The 18,110-nt window shown below is 41.7% G+C and overlaps 1 protein-coding gene across 1 annotated transcript in view; it reads right to left on the reverse strand.

Annotated features, from left to right (window-relative positions):
- Positions 1-9,462, reverse strand: part of LOC134804914 (membrane-bound transcription factor site-1 protease) — a 38,849-nt gene extending 29,387 nt beyond the window's left edge. Inside the window, exons 1-2 of the mRNA XM_063778235.1 lie at positions 9,077-9,462; positions 7,105-7,284 (exon numbers count right to left, since the gene is read on the reverse strand). Coding sequence (XP_063634305.1) covers positions 7,105-7,284; positions 9,077-9,310 — 414 coding nt within the window. The 5' untranslated portion in view covers positions 9,311-9,462. The remainder of the gene's footprint in view (positions 1-7,104; positions 7,285-9,076) is intronic.
- Positions 9,463-18,110: the final 8,648 nt, after the last annotated feature.

The raw sequence follows: 18,110 nt of genomic DNA on the forward strand, positions 1-18,110 counted from the left end.
CAAAGTCACATTTGTTCTATGCGTAGGGGAGTGGCGTCACTGCGTAGGAGCAAATGTTGCTGGGTATAGGCAAGGGAGCACTGCCGACCACCCTAATTTTATTTCTTCCCATCAAATCAAACAGTGTATGGAGAATTTAAAGAAAAACAAACCAAAAACCAACACCGCGCAAGCGGCGAAGCGACCCGTCAGGGTAGAAGCATGTGAGGGCGGGAGATCAGCTGATGAACCCCCGACCGAAACCAGAAGTTGGGGGGAAACCAGAGGATGGACCCCCGAACATTGAAGAGGGTGGAACTCTGAGCTCCGACGAGGAGACCGGAGGAGCACGACGAGAAGCAAGGCAGGGTACTCCAGATGTCCTACAACTGGGGGGCCTCACGCTAAATGAAGAGGAACTGCTGCGTTCGCCAAAGGGAAGGGAAACCGAAAGGGAAGCTACACCGGTGGTGAACGAGCCGTTCTTCAAGTATGAGTCCAAGGCGCAGAAGAGGAAAGCCAAGGAACTTAGGAGAAAGGCTGCGATTGCTGGGGAAAGGGGTGGCGTTCCAGGGGGTAATACCAAAGGGGATGCCAAACCTGGCCCGAGCAAACGTGGCCTGAAGATGAAAAGGCAGAGTACTGATGAGGGTCGCTCGGAGCGTCCTCCGGCGAAGCGCCAGAATCAAGGCAAGGCTGCTGCAGAGGGACCACGGAACGTCGCGAAGGCGAACCGAGGTCTGGCTGTGTAGTGATAGCGGTACACCCTGAAATTCGGGAATCAGCTGCAAATGGTGTTAAAGGTATGAAAATCGGCACGATTAATCTTTAGGCCATTTGAATCAATTTGACCCGTAGCACAAAAAAAATAAAACAAACGGAAATGAGTTATGACGTCATCTTCTTTTTGTATGGAAAATAAAAAAAAAGTTCAGAAACCTATCGTGTGTGGTATTAAATGAAAGGGCATTTTGAGCCGGTTCTAAAAATATATCACATTATTATATTTCCGTCACTTGCATTCAATTAAAATAAAAATAATTTTCAAAACATACCAAGTTTGGGCTCTTCCAGATACGAAACCGTTGCATTATTTTTTGTAAAATATACCTCAAGTAATACCCAATATCCTCATATCTAACCTCAAGACATTAATTTCGAAAATATTTAGTTTTAGTATTTTTTTGAATTTTTTTATTATTACCAATTGTGATCTATCAATCTATCGATGAAACGGCCTCCTAGCCTAGTCGATAGTGACCCTGCCTATGAAGCAGGAGGTCCCAGGTTCGAATCCTGGTAAGGGCATTTATTTGTGTGATGATGATGAACACACAAATAAATGCCCTTACCAGGATTCGAACCTGGGGCCTCCTGCTTCATAGGCAGGGTCACTATCGACTAGGCTAGGAGGCCGTTTCATTGATAGATTGATAGATCACAATTTGTAAAAAAGAAAATTTAAATAATACTAAATCTAAAACTAAATATTTTCGAAATTAATTTCTTGGGGTTAGATATGAGGATATTGGGTATTACTTGAGGTATATTTTACAAAAAATAATTCAACGGTTTCGTATCTGGAGGAGCCCAAATTTGGTATGTTTTGAAAATTATTTTTATTTTTATTGAATGCAAGTGATGGAAATATAATAACGTGATATATATTTAGAACCGGCTCAAAATGGCCTTTCATTTAATACCACACACGATAGGTTTCTGAACAATTCTTTTTTATTTTCCATACAAAAAATAGATGACGTCATAACTCCTTTCCGTTTGTTTTTTTTTTTTGGTGCTACGGGTCAAATTGATTCAAATGGCCTAAAGATTAATCGTGCCGATTTTCATACCTTTAACACCATTTGCAGCTGATTTTGGTCAACCGCTAGTACTAGTGGTAGTGTGTCGCGAGGATGGCGTTTCGGTGGACGAGGCTCTGGCGAAGCTCATCAGGAAGAAGCTTACGCAGCTGATCGAGGTGGTCGTCCTCAAGGTTGTAAGGGGGGAGCCTGGCTTAGTAGCACCTAGATTCGCTACGTCGGGGTTGGTGTCGGAAGGATTCTTCCTTGTGACACCAAAATCGACGGAGTCGAGGGAGTGGCTGCTAAGTCAGGACTTCGGAGAGCTGGACGGGCACAAGATCAGCGTGCGTAAGTTGGAGCAGACCAGGGTGCAGGTCTGGGTTCCGGGCGATGCGGAGACTGAGTATGTAAAGGAGTTCCTTTACGCTCAGAACCCGGATCGACCGGAGCTCAGGATCCTAGAATGGAAGGCAGCTGGTAGGGACGCTCTTGAGCTAGGGACCCGACTGACCTTCTTGGTTCCGGAAGGAGTTGAGGAGAGCTGGGGCGAGGAGAAGACGAAGGTGCTGGACTTCTCAGCTACCAGCGTTAGAGTTAGGATCTTGAGGGCAAACACAACTCAACAACCCTCAGATCCTAAAAACGAAGAACCCGAGCTGAAGCAGGAGAGTGCTGTACCGGGCGATGTCCATACGGAGGGGACGGAGAGTATGGATGTCGTCGACGGAAGTGAACTCTCCGGGTAGCAGCTAGGGGACAGCGAGACTATACACCAAACAACACTATGAACACACAAAGAACACTACACAAACAACACTATGAACACACAAAAACACACAGAAACATATGCCAAGTAAACCTCCAACATTGCAAGGATGCAATGTCCTAGCTAGGACAATATGTTAGGAGGGCCGAAGTTGATATAGCACTGCTGCAAGAACCTTATGCATGGAAGAATCAGGTGGCAGGCCTGGGACATCTGGGGGGTGCTCTCTACTACAAAGGGAATGGTGAGCTACCTCCTAGAGCATGCATATATGTGAGCAATAATATAAGAAACATGGGTTGTGTCATGACCATATGTTACAGAGATCTCGTGGTGGTGGAGACACACTTCACGACGAAAGAAGGGAGAAGATACAAGGTGGCGCTGGCGTCCTGTTACATGCCGGGCGACGGAGTGGCACCGACAAAAGAACTAGAAGAAACGGTACTTAGGTACACAGGTAAAGGAACACCACTGATTGTTGGTTGCGATGCTAACGCACATCACGAGGTGTAGGGTAGCACCGACACCAATGACAGGGGTGAATCATTAATAGAATTTATAATTAGCAACCACCTAGAAATTATGAACACAGGTAACACACCAACGTTTGTAACGAGGGCAAGGAGAGAAGTGCTTGATATCACTGTAGCAACGAAAGAGATGGGCGACAAGGTAAAGAGCTGGAGGGTGGATGAGGGGGATAGCATGTCTGACTACCGCAGGATACTCTACAGCATCGAATGTCGCTTAGAAAAGATGAAGGTAAGAAATCCACGTAACACAGACTGGATGAAGTACGAAGAGGAGCTAAGGGAAGCAACTGCTTCGGGAGACAGGTATGGGAATGTGAATGACCTAGAATATGGGGCACTCAGACTGAATGAGATCATAATAGGAGCATACCACAAGGCATGCCCGGAGAAACTAGTGCAAACAGTGGAATAAAGAAATGCAGAAGGTAAGGAAAAAGGTGCGTCGGGCAATGAGAGTAGCAACCAAAAGGGATGACTCTCAGAGCTGGGACGCGTACAGAGAGGTCAGGAACAAGGAACAAATACACCAGACTGAGAGAGAAATCTAGACTAGAGGGCTGGAGGAGGTTTACAGGAGACATAAACAGCTATTCAGAGGGGGCGCGAGTGGTAAAACTGCTAGCAGGAGACCGAGCGTGCCAACTGGGTAGTTTGAGAATAAATGGAGACTTGGTTACGGAACCGGAAGAGATATTAAGCGTTATGCTGAAATCACATTTTCCGAACTGTGTAGAGGTGACAGAAATAGGTGAACAGGAAGGTCGGGAGGAGTCCGACTGGGCGGCGGCATTGGAGGTGGTCGAGGAGGAAAGGGTTGAATGGGCGATAAACTCCTTTGCGTCTTTCAAGACTGCGGGCCCTGACGGAATCCTGCCGGCACTACTGCAGAAAGGATATAGATACATAAAGGAGAATCTGATGGAATTATACAGGGCCAGTATAGCCCTAAGCTATATTCCAAGGGTATGGAGAGAGGTAAGGGCGGTCTTCCTGCCTAAACCGGGGAAGAAATCGTACCAAGAGGCGAGATCATTTAGAAGCATAAGTCTGTCGTCGTTTGTGCTAAAGGCTTTAGAGAAGGTAATAGATAAGCATATAAGAGAGAAAGTGGAAAGCAGTGGAAGCCAGGTGGAAGCCCCCTACACGGGAATCAGCACGCTTACATGGCAGGAAAATCAACGGAGACAGCCCTACACAACCTAACGGTAAGGGTGGAAAGAGCATTAGATACAAAACAATACGCACTAGGCTGCTTCTTCGACGTAGAGGGGGCCTTTGATAAGGCTACTTTCGACGCCGTAGAAGAAAGCCTGAGGAGAGAGGGCATCCGACCGACAATAGCAAAATGGATAGGGAAAAATGCTAAAAGGCAGATCCATAACGGCGGAGCTAGGAGGAGTATCAAAGAAGATTAGTCCAAGAAGAGGGTTCCCACAAGGGGGATGTCTGTCCCCCCTGATGTGGTGCCTACTTCTTGACTCAATGGTGAAGGAGCTCAACAGAGGGGGTATGTATATGCAGGCCTACTCTGATGACAGAGTGCTACTAGTGAGAGGGGCGGTTCTTAGCGTCATAAGAGATATAATGGCAAGAGGCCTCAGACAGGTACTGAGGTGGTGTAGAGAGAGAGGACTGGATCTCAATCCGTCGAAAACAAAGCTAGTGCTATTCACTAATAAGAGAATAAAGGAGATGAGACGCATAGAGATACAAGGCATAGAAATAGAAATGGTGAACGAGCTGAAATATCTGGGAGTTACTCTAGACTAGATAGTACACTCAGATACAAAACTCACATCAAAGAACAGACGGCAAAAGCCATAAGAACACTGTGTCAATGCAAAATGGCAGTGGGAAAGAACTGGGGACTGAAGCCAGGTATGATCCACTGGATCTACAAGGCGGTGATACTTCCCAGGGTGCTATACGGGTCAGTGATATGGTGGCATAGGGCCCGTATTAAAGAATACCAAAAAGACCTAACCAAAGTACAGAGATTAGCGTGCCTCATGATGACAGGGGCCATGAGAACGACCCCGACACATGCATTGGAGGTAATGCTAGGCCTGAAGCCACTCTGGATTGAGGTAGAGAAAAGAGCCTCTGAACAGTGGTATAGAATGAAAGCATGCAAGGAATGGAGAGGAAGCTGTGTGGACAAGAGACACGCGCTGATACAGAAGTGGCAAAACTGCTTTATTAAGGAAAAGTATATTAGGCATGGCGTCCATAATATACAATTCACTACCTGAAAGCCTCAAAGTATTAGAGATCCAAAAGTTTAAAAACATATTGAAGACAGAGCTCATCAAAGGAACATACTATACCATCAATGAATTTTTATCTGACAAAAACTTTGCCCGTGACCAAAAGTATCCTTTCTATTAATGTATTCTATTTTATGTGACATAATTTCAATGTATCCGAATGTAAAATTAATTTGCTATAATGTAAATATATAATAGGTTCTAAGCTATCTAGATAATAAGTTAGCTATAAGACTAAATATTTGTACACCTATATGGTAGATCACAGAGTACTATATCATTTCACTGTCATCTGTATAACCTGTGTTTCACAAATAAAATATTACTTACTACTACTTACTTACTTACTACAAAAAGAGGCGCTATCAAAATTTGAGATGATGATGGCCAATAACGACCTTATAAAAAGGCAGGAGATATTTGACAAGAAGTATAGGATACATATTCCTATAGAGAGAGACAACTGGAAGGTAGAAGTCAGTCACCCGACGACTATCTGTTTAACGGATGGCTCAAGAAGAAGCTCGACGAAACTAGCAGGAGCAGGCATAGTAATCCCTAAACTGGGAGAGAAGGTATCAATACCGTTGGGTAGGTATGCTAGTGTATTTCAAGCAGAGGTATGTGCAATATCGCGCTGTGCACATATAATTAAAAAGAGTGTGCAGCAAGAAGGCGCTGTTGTAATATATACAGATAGCCAAGCAGCACTGAAGGCACTGAAGAAAACATCGGTTACCTCCTCCCTTGTGAGAGAATGTCGGGAGGAGCTTAACTCGATAGGCAAACGAAGAAGCGTCACGGTGGCATGGGTACCAGGACACCAAGGAGTGACGGGTACTGAGAAAGCGGACGAGATGGCAAGGATGGGGGCGGAAACCGATCACATTGGTCCGGAACCGGCTCTGCCTATGTCAGCGGACGTCACGAAGGGAGTCATAGAGAAGGTAAAAGAGATGGAAGCACAAAGAGAATGGGAAGAAGAAACTGGATGTAGACAGTCGAAGATGATGATCAAAGGCATAGATCACAGGAGAACCAGGTATCTTCTGAAACTAGGTAAGAGCAGTCTGAGACTTCTGACAGGTATTATTACAGGTCATAACACCCTCAACAGACACCTTAAGATAATGGAGATTAGCAGAGATGCCTCCTGCCCACACTGTGGTAAGGAGGAGACTAGCTTACACCTACTAGCGGAATGTATTATATATGCGGCACTGCGATATAATACATTCGGTAAAGACACACTAAAAGAGAACGAACTAAAGGACGTCGAACTCAAAGATGTCTGCAGGGAAACAAGAAGATTTGTGGAGAATGGTGAGGGAATGCCGCCGGGACAGTAACCTGCAGCTCCGACTCCAGGGAACCGGGCTGAATGAACGCGACACGCGATCGGCAGCCCGCCTGCTTCCGGCCAGGCGTCCCTGCACTACATCTACATCTACAAGTCACATTTTATACAGAAATCCCACAAAACTGTTATAACAGTTTGTTTGCAGGAATCGTATAAACTAATATTATAAGTAGTTTAACATTAGGGCAATGAATTTAGTAGTAAGTGAGTTCGGCAAAGTTACGGACGTTTTTAGGTGGGTTGAGATGATGTTGGATTTTAATTCTAGGCACTTCATATTTGGCTGTAGACACTGACCTTGAGGCAATTATGTAACAGTTAACATTAACATACTCCCCTATATTTTTTTTAAATAAATGAAATGCATAAAATTTAACAATGCTACCCGTACCTCTTGCACATATTTGATGGTCCTCTGCACTTGCCTCTGGGCAGTGACTCGCCGCACCGCCGGATGATCGCGCAGCGCGTCGAGAGCTCGTCTGTCTCCTTCCTCCAATAATATCACGTCAAAGTCGCTGGGGTACTCTTTGGCTGGGTTGTTTCTCTGGGTAATAGTCCAGTTAAACACCTGAAAACAAATTCATCTCTTAATATATTTTTTCTCATTTTTTTTAGTCTTGCATGAATTGAAGAGTTTATGAGGTTATGGGTACGACTTATAGGTGAAAAAACAATAACTAAAGCCCACTTTATGCAGGAGAAAAGTTAGTTTGTATAGTTTACGAAAACACATTAAATCAAATTACTTAACATTGACAACTACAATTAATAACAATGACTACATATTTAACTTGAACAAGTAATGAATAAGTACTTATTCAGGTGGCAGGCCTATGCCTAGGGATAAGATAGAAAATACAAAATATAATTTAACCACACCAACAAACAAACAAAGAGAGAACCCAGGTTCGCCCAACCTGGCACTTGAGCACGAGGAGGGCCGACCCCAAATAATGGGAAGAGGCACGGAAAGAAGAAGAAGAATTTAACCACACCAGCCCATAAAGGCCCTCTTTATTCTTCCAAGCCTAAAGAGAAAGTTGTATTGTATCCATACGAGTGGCAAAGTCACTGAGCGAGCAGCCTCGCGAGGCAGCCTCGGACGATTGCCGCGCAACGTTTGCCGCGCGAGGCAGCCTCGGTCAGTAGGATTTGTTGCACGAGGCTGCCGCGCGCGGAAAAGCCGAGCCACGGTGACGCCTGAGCCAAACATCGAGCGCTCAGTTTAACGTGAAGTCGCACAGAGACCGCGCGTGTCATGAGTATGCGTTAGTAATAATTCTACGGCTTGTAAAATAAAGAAATTATTTCCTGGCTTATATTTCTCCACGCATCTTCTCTTAGTCCTCTATATGTATAATCGGGACATTTCGCATCCCATAATCGTCTATATTCACTATATAGTTGTATCAATTTAAGGCACTGTTCTTTATCCATGGCGCTAACATGCGGTGAACAAGCGAGGCAAAACACAACCGTCTTGAATAAGCGCGGCAAACTTACTAAGGCGCGTTTGAGCATGGACTAAAAACCGAGGCCGGACATGCGTTTGCCACGAGCGAGGCATGTCCTGGCTGACCGAGGATTTGCCTCACGAGGCTGCTCGCTCAGTCAGTACCCGGCTTTTGACTTGTTTCCTCATGTTGTTGTTATTGTTCTATGGCACCCCAGAGGTGCAAAGGGCCTTCACAAGCTCGCGCCACACCTTCCTATCTTCAGCTACCCTTCTGGCCTCACTCCAGCTCAACCTGACCGCAATTTCTTCGTCAATGGGTGCTTGCCAGCATATACTCTAGGTCTTAATTTCAAATAGTTTTTGGCCAGAAAACGCAAAGTATCAACCTACTTGACTACTCAATATTATTAGCATGAGGAGTTAAAAAAACAACTTTGTCCCCTAGTATAACAAATAACTACATATTACACATTTTTAAATTTGGCTAATGCAATAAATAATCTCATTTACACCAACAATAAGTATATAATGTGATTTATTTGCCAATAATATTTTAAAATGTTCATTTAGTCTCATCTGTTTAAAGATTCTTGTAACAAAGTATTGTTGCGTGTTGGGCTATGTTGGCAGTCAATTTCTATTTGATGCTGGCTGTACACACAACTGGAAAAGTGCATACCCACTTTACAAATGGAATATGTTGGTTTGCACTGTTGCAGCATGCTGCATGATAGAATTAATGTGTTGAACCAATGTGCTTCAAACAGGGATGGCTAAAAATAAACTATAATGTGTCTTATTGTGGAAACTTTGGCTACTGCATGGTATATGTATCATGTATCATTGGCTGCTTTTCAATCCTGGTTAATAATTATTATACAGAATGCCAAAACTAACTGCTTACCCCGGCATTTCGTAATGCGGCTGATACGTAGTTCTCGCGGGTGCTTCTTGGGAAATATCCTTTAAACGTAATAATATGCTCACTACCGACAACTTGCGAACTATATTCATAGTCAACGCGAGATGAGCCTGTCGCGTTACACGATGTGTTCTCATCGATTGTACCTTCACCGGTACATAAAGACACGACCACAAAACCCAAAAAAATGCACTGTTTCATTTTACTCCCCCCCATAATTTCACAAAAATATTACAAGATTACATTTTGCTATAAAAAGTGACTATAATTGGTTTGCTCCATTAATTATGATATTGGTGGTACTACCGTTAAATCCCTAAACCAAATATAACATCAACATATCATTATAAAATGATTATAAAGCCACTTCGTAGTCTTCGTAGGATGGGAACGTCCACTCAAACATGACATTTTTTAAAGATATAGATAGAGATTAGAGATAGAGGATTTGGATTGGATAAAGAGAGGATTTAGCAGTGACAACTTGCAACTGTGTTTTTCTTGCCAATAATAAGCGATTTACATTCTCGCGCGAGCCACGAGCCGAGGCGCGAGCCACGAGCCGAGCCGCGAGCCGCGCCACGAGACGCGAGTGTAAGCGGTGGGCTCGTGACTCGTCTCGCGGCTCGGCTCGCGTAAGGCCCCGTTCGCACGGCAGCTTTTTCAACGCGCGTTAAAAAAGCGTTTGAATGACACAAATGGATAACCATGTATGTATTCACACGAAGGCGGTTTTTAAGCGCGGCGCTTTTTTATCGAACACTGTTCGATTTTCGGCGTTGAGCGTTGGCGTCAAATTGAATAGAGCATACGGAACTCCGTGTATCTGTTCTCACAAGCGTTAAAAAAGCGCCGGCGCTGCTGTCAGTTCGCTGTCAAGTGTCAATTTTTGGTGTCAATCGTCATGATTATTATTAGTTTCACCTTAAAAATGTCAACTTATGCTTACAAAATCCTGAAATATTCAAGCTATATTCAAATAATACGTCGTAATAGCAAATAAAGTATGGCTTTGCTGAGATGCCTACGTGGCAGTACGACTCACAAGTGATTTTTAAGCGTTCATATGAACATAAATATCAGAAACGGTAAAAAAGCGCCAACGTCGGGTTTTAACGCAACGCTTTTTAAGCTGTCGTGCGAATGGGGCCTACGGAGCGGTTTTTTGGGCACGTGCCAAAAGCGCCCTCCACACTCATGCGCGAATCGCGGCGAGAAGCCGCGAACACGAGTGTGGAGTTTTGAACGCAGACCTGCGAAATCGACTCCATACTCGCGTTCGCGGCTTCGCGCCGCGATTCGCTCACGAGTGTGGAGCGGGCTAAAGGGGCTCGCGCGGGACACGCGCTTGCGTTTACACTCGCGTTCGGCTTGTCATTCGGTTATAAACCTTATGCCGTGCCGTTAGTGTTTAAAATATATTAGCTCGACGAGGTTACGAACCACGAGACGAGCCACGAGGCGAGAGTGTAATCATTAGCTCGATGGGCTTACGTGGGCTTACGCGCTCGAGGCGAGCCACTCTAAACCGGCCATAAGAACTCCATAAGACTATAAGGCCCCGTTCGCACGGCAGCTTTTTCAACGCGCGTTAAAAAAGCGTCTGAATGACGCAAATGGATAACCATGTATGTATTCACACGAAGGCGGTTTTTAAGGGCGGCGCTTTTTTATCGAGCACTGTTCGATTTTCGGCGTTGAGCGTTGGCGTCAAATTGAATAGAGCATACGGAACTCCGTGTATCTGTTCTCACAAGCGTTAAAAAAGCGCCGGCGCTGCTGTCAGTTGGCTGTCAAGTGTCAATTTTTGGTGTCAATCGTCAAGATTATTATTAGTTTCACCTTAAAAATGTCAACTTTTGCTTACAAATTCCTGAAATATTCAAGCTATATTCAAATAATACGTCGTAATAGCAAATAAAGTATGGCTTTGCTGAGATGCGTACGTGGCAGTACGACTCACAAGTGATTTTTAAGCGTTCATATGAACACAAATATTGGAAACGGTAAAAAAGCGCCAACGTCGGGTTTTAACGCAACGCTTTTTAAGCTGTCGTGCGAATGGGGCCTAATTGGACTATAATTCGTATTAAATAAAATATATAAATAATGTTTTCGACTCGACTCGACTCGACTGCTTTATCTGACCTTTAGATCCCGTTCGCACGGCAGCTTTTTCAACGCGCGTTAAAAAAGCGTTTGAATGACACAAATGGATAACCATGTATGTATTCACATGAAGGCGGTTTTTAAGCGCGGCGCTTTTTTATCGAGCACTGTTCGATTTTCGGCGTTGAGCGTTGGCGTCAAATTGAATAGAGCATACGGAACTCCGTGTATCTGTTCTCACAAGCGTTAAAAAAGCGCCGGCGCTGCTGTCAGTTGGCTGTCAAGTGTCAATTTTTAGGGTTCCGTACCCAAAGGGTAAAACGGGACCCTATTACTAAGACTTCGCTGTCCGTCCGTCCGTCCGTCCGTCCGTCCGTCCGTCCGTCCGTCCGTCTGTCACCAGGCTGTATCTCACGAACCGTGATAGCTAGACAGTTGAAATTTTCACAGATGATGTATTTCTGTTGCCGCTATAACAACAAATACTAAAAACAGAATAAAATAAAGATTTAAATGGGGCTCCCATACAACAAACGTGATTTTTGACCAAAGTAAAGCAACGTCGGGAGTGGTCAGTACTTGGATGGATGACCGTTTTTTTTTTGCTTTTTTTTCGTTTTTTTTTGCATTATGGTACGGAACCCTTCGTGCGCGAGTCCGACTCGCACTTGCCCGGTTTTTGGTGTCAATCGTCAAGATTATTATTAGTTTCACCTTAAAAATGTCAACTTATGCTTACAAATTCCTGAAATATTCAAGCTATATTCAAATAATACGTCGTAATAGCAAATAAAGTATGGCTTTGCTGAGATGCGTACGTGGCAGTACGACTCACAAGTGATTTTTAAGCGTTCATATGAACACAAATATTGGAAACGGTAAAAAAGCGCCAACGTCGGGTTTTAACGCAACGCTTTTTAAGCTGTCGTGCGAATGGGGCATAAGCATCTGCCACAAAGAATATAATACTCACTAGGAGAAGAACGATAACTCCATACAAAAAAATGTCCCTTTCAAAAGTTCGTTTATACTACTAGCGCTCTGGTAGGATACCATTGTAATTAGAATTGACAACCCGTTTAGCCTAGCGGGTATTGGCAGTAATCCAGTTCAGGAAGCTAATGGTCCTGGGTTCGAATCTCAGAGAGGGAATTTCTTTTTGTATTTTTTTCTTTTTTGTTGGGGTCAGGTTTTTAAGAGCCCATCAACGTGCACACTAGCGCCACTGCTGAATACATTAAACTAGTTTTTATGTTGTTGGATTCGTCAATCTACCCGTCCAAAGTTAAAACGGCCGTTTTTGTTTTGAGCTCATAGATCGACGAATCCAGCAACATAAAATCTAGTTTGATGTATTCAAAAGGTACCTAAATACACAATACAGTCCGTAGCGGCCCCTTTTTTAAATACATGTCGTTAAATTTAAATAATCACGATTATTTAGCAGTGGCGCTAGTGTGCACGTTGTTGTGCTCTTAAATTAGCATTTCACAAATAAGTAAAAAAATACGTTAAAAGATAATGATTAGGTACTATATTCAGAAATTCGTGAAATATAAAAGGTAACAAAAAGTTACGTATTATTAAGATATAAATATTTTCATAATACATATGAATACATACACTGATATGGCAAATGGTTACAAGTTGTTATTACATCTATCCGGTTATCGGACATTTTCTGCTTCACAGCTCCGCGCAGCGTTCTTGGTCACCGGGAAACTAGTTTGGATATGCGGCAGATACGTGCCCTTCTGAGCTTTTTCCAAGAAATCATATGACGGCCCAGGATTATATTATTATCTCACGCTCAAGCCATCTGCTGATTCACTTTCTAAAACAAAATACTTAGTCAAAAAATTAAACAATATAATCTATCTTCCTAATTACTAACGTCGCTAATTCCTAGGGTTACCAGCTTAAACAATGTGGGGTTTTACATCTATGTTGAATTTTGATTATAATTTCGGACGCGATATAGCGTCCGCGGGACTTACGGGGATAGTAAGATTAAATTATTATATTTGAATTTGGTAATTAGCACGCTCATTTTTATTTAAAGATTAATATATATCTTACCTTGAAATTATCGCTGTTTCTGATTTACTACAACGGTTTCCACACACACATTAGGGCTTTCCATAATCCGGATAAGAATTGTTGATAAAGTCGCCATTGCCGGATACATACAGCAAGGAAGGAAGAGAGACAACGGTTTAAATTTAACTAAGTCTGTGCGAAGACGCATTTAGATATGTTGCTCGTACATATGAATAGTTTTTATTTTTAAAATTAATAGGTAAATAAATATATTTCAAGTGAATAAATCGTTTTAAATGAAAATTTATATTTTTGCATTAAATTACTTAAATGTATTAAAACCTCATTCTTATCGTATAATGATGGTTGCTAGGCAACAATGGTTTTTCTAACAGTTGTGTCAGACTTCTAACTTTGAAAATGAAGTCGAAGATTCTATAAGCGTCGGTGAAATTCCATTTCTTACCGATGAAAGACAAGAAGTCGAAGATTCGCTAAGCGTTGGTGAACATCGAGTGCTTTCTGAGGAAAGACCAGAAGGATCCATGACAGCTGACGACGAAGCATCAGCTGATAAAATGAATCCAATACCGTCTGCGTCAGTTCCTATTGAAGAAGAACCAGTGGAAGAAGCATTTTTTGACACCGTAAACTCCGATACGGTACCGCCCAGATACGAATTAAGACCAAGATCGACCCTTCGACATCCAGAGAAATTCGACGACTATGTATCTAATGTTAACACTTTTACAGATCCTCAGTCCTACAGAGAGGCTATAAAGAGCCCTCTGAGAGAAAAATGGGAGGATGTCATGAAAAAAGAGTTAGTATCTTTAAAAGAAAACGACGTATGGACGCTCAGTGAACTACCACCAAATAGAAAGGCGCTCTCTTCAAAATGGGTATATAGAATCAAGAGAAACCCTGATGGCTCTGTAGATAAATTTAAAGCGCGCCTTGTGGTAAAAGGCTTTAAGCAGCGAAAAGGTGTTGATTATGACCAAACTTTCAGTCCTGTCGCAAGGATGGCAACAATAAGAGCGCTCATAAGCGTTGCGGCTAAGGAAAGACTGGTACTCACGCAATTCGACGTCTCAACAGCATTCTTGTATGGAAAACTTCAAGAAGACATATACATGGATCAGCCAGATGGCTTCAATGATGGCTCAATGAAAGTCTGGAAGCTAAAACGAAGTTTATATGGTCTGAAACAAGCACCACGCTGTTGGAACTCATGCTTCGCTGAAATCCTTTTAGACTTAGGCTTCACACAGAGTGATGCAGACAGTTGCCTATTTGTTAAGAAGATTAATGGAAAGAAGCTTCTTATAACATTGTATGTGGATGATGGGCTAGTTGCTGCTACGGATGCAGAAGTTACTAAGGAATTTCTAAAAGACTTGCAAAAAAGGTTGAAGATAACTACAAAATCTGCATCCTACTACTTAGGTTTAGAAATTATCCAAGATGACGATGGATCTATCAGCATAAAACAGGAATTTTACACCAAGAAAATTCTAGAGAGATTTCATATGGCTGACTGTAATCCCCTATCAACTCCCATTCAAAAGGAATCAGTGACACTGACTACTGAAACAGGGAAAGTAGTAGAACGAAAAAAGGACTTTCCATATCGAGAAGCAGTAGGTGCTCTGACGTACCTGATGGTAGGAACTCGTCCAGATATAGCATATGCGGTTGGGATCGCATCTAGAAAACTTGAGAACCCTGACGAATTGGATTGGCTCATGGTCAAAAAGATTTTCAGATACTTGAAGGGAACAAGCAGCTTCGGTATAAAGTACAAATCAGACCATCCCAAAGACTTTATCACTGGGTATAGTGATGCTGACCACGGAGGAGATCAGACAACAGGAAGATCGACTACTGGTGTCACCTGTTTATACGCAGGAGGAGCTGTTTCGTGGCTGAGCCAAAGACAACCATCGGTCTCCATCTCCACAACTGAAGCTGAGATCGTTGCGGCCAGTGAGGCTACAAAGGAATTAATTTGGCTTCAGAGAATATTCAGCCAACTAACACAGATCAAGGAGATTCCGACCCTTTTCGTTGATAACGAGGCTGCAGTTCGTCTTGCCTATAATCCTGAGTTCCACAAAAGAACTAAACACATACGGATTAGACACTTCTTCGTAAGAGAAAAGGTTCTCGATGGACAATTAACTGTGGAAAGGATATCCACAACGGACCAACTGGCAGATATGTTTACAAAACCAATGCCAAGACCAAGGCTTGTTATACTGAAGAAAAGAATCGGCCTTACACATTGTTGAGGGAAAGTATTAAAACCTCATTCTTATCGTATAATGATGGTTGCTAGGCAACAATGTTTTTTCTAACAGTTGTGTCAGACTTCTAACTTTTCGAATCAATATATGTTGTACATTTTACTTTAGAGCAATCGTTTAATTTATATACGTGTTAATTTCCATAAGGTAGTCTCCATTGCTTCCAAACGCGCCTCTGACTTTAATAAAATGACAGCATTGACATTACAGACTTTTATCTTGTCTATGTTCTTACCGGCCAGACCCAAATCAAGGCCTATCAAAGAGGCCAATTGACAAAGATTTTATTTTATTTTATCAAGGAGGGTAGAGGCACGTCTACCCTTCGTAGATTTTATGAACATAGACAAAGACAAACTGAAATATAATAGATAATAATATACATATATCAAAAAATAAATAATAATTTACATATGACTACTTCATAAAATACAAATCAAAATATATTTGATAAAATAATTTTATTTGTTCCTAGAAATCGTATCTATAGACAAAACCAGTTCTAGCAATGTTGCTGTAGTAAAATATTTTGATGTTAATTACTGGCAATCTCGTCTGGGAACGGACAACACCAGCGAAATGCTATACATGGAAGTATTCTGTCCGCTCAATTATGACCCAACGCAAACTACCCCGCGATAGGCGGTACTTACAAACTGCTCGATTGGCAATCTCAGTACCACCGAGATGACAGTCAGTGACAAATGGCTAAATTGATTTATAAAAACAACGTTTTTTTGTAATAAAAAATATATTCATGTGTCGTGAAATGGTGCAGAAGTTATTTTAGTTCATACCAAGGACAGTGGAATCACTTTTCACTTGTAGTAAACAGATAACTTCAGTAGAATTTGGAAAAAACATGACGATTTGTTTTCAATACTACCGTGCTAAGCTAAAACGTAACAACTGCATACGACTTTCATAACAGCATACGACTTTTTAAATTGCGAGGATGGTGTTATGCTAAATGAAGTAGACTATTTTAGTAACTTGTGTTTGGTTTAGGTATTTTCTATATAATTATAAATGTAGTAATAAATTCCTTCTTACAGATTTGTATTTTCCTTTTTTATTTCATGAGATGGAGCTATAAACAAACAACCTAGTTATTTCAAATTAATAATCAAATTTGGTATTGTCATTTTACATTACTTTCCATTCAGATTCCCACAAGATGCTATTCGCAAAGAACTATGGAAAAAAGCTGTCCAATTAGAGAGACATGAAATTGAGTGGATGCCTGGCAAGATATCTAGAATATGTTCTATTCATGAGATATAACCCGTGAGATAATCATACCCGGTCTCCTATATGTAGATACATTTTTCCTATCATGCTTTCACTTAATTAATTTAACAAATACACACATTATCTGAAAATGTTGATCATTTGAATCCACCCTCTACTGTCACATATATGTAGGTTCTCTCTCAAACCATTTCCGTCAGTAGAAAAGAGCGGCAAACATATTAACTCACATTATAGACGGGTCTAACGCGAATTATATTCAATTGCCTTGATTTACCGACGTAAATCAGTTTCGTTTCGTATAATGTGAGTTAATATGTGTTCAAAACACATATTAACAAATACACACATTATCTGAAAATGTTGATCATTTGAATCCACCCTCTACTGTCACATATATGTAGGTTCTCTCTCAAGCCATTTCCGTCAGTAGAAAAGAGCGGCAAACATATTAACTCACATTATAGACGGGTCTAACGCGAATTATATTCAATTGCCTTGATTTACCGACGTAAATCAGTTTCGTTTCGTATAATGTGAGTTAATATGTGTTCAAAACGCGAAAGTTTAAAATATTATAAGAGCGGCAAATTTAGAAAATGTAAGCGCGCGAACGGCTGTGGTCCTATACAAAATTTTAATTTTGCACCTTTTTCTACTGACAAACTTGCTTGACCGGCTATATACATATAAAATATTCTGAACTGAAAGTGGTGATTTTTTGTGACTCCGCCTGTTCAAATATTTTTGACCCGATTCGTGTACCCATGTAAATTTTGCAGACTGTATAGCCAGTCCGCTTTCTAAGATCAAGTTCGCAATACATTTACTATGGCGTACTTGATCTTAGAAAAACGGACAGACTATACCTGAACGTGACTTCGCACTGCCATGCAGATTGATAATAAAATATACAAAATACTTATTATAGCGGAATACATTTATACAACAATGATATATTTACTTACGTTGAGTTAGTCTGTCATGTCATAACAACATTTTAACTAGTTATCTTTTAATCTGCATTAAATTATTATACGTGAATTATTTGACTGGTTCTTCACTGTATGGCATAAACCTATCCCTGTCCAAGTCATATTCTAATCAAATATGAACCGCGAACTCTCAGCGGCCAGTACGTACAGCAAGAAGGTTATTAGCGGATTAATGTCGCTGATTGTTAGTTAGAGTCTGGCTACTGAAATGTTACCTAAATGTTTGGCGGGAAATTAAAAAAATCTTGGGCTGGTCACACTTTGTGTAGTAGGAATTATAGTTTTGATACTAGAAAATATTTTTAATTTTCT

This window comes from Cydia splendana, chromosome Z (genome assembly GCF_910591565.1).
Source record: "Cydia splendana chromosome Z, ilCydSple1.2, whole genome shotgun sequence".
Classification (NCBI taxonomy): domain Eukaryota; kingdom Metazoa; phylum Arthropoda; class Insecta; order Lepidoptera; family Tortricidae; genus Cydia; species Cydia splendana.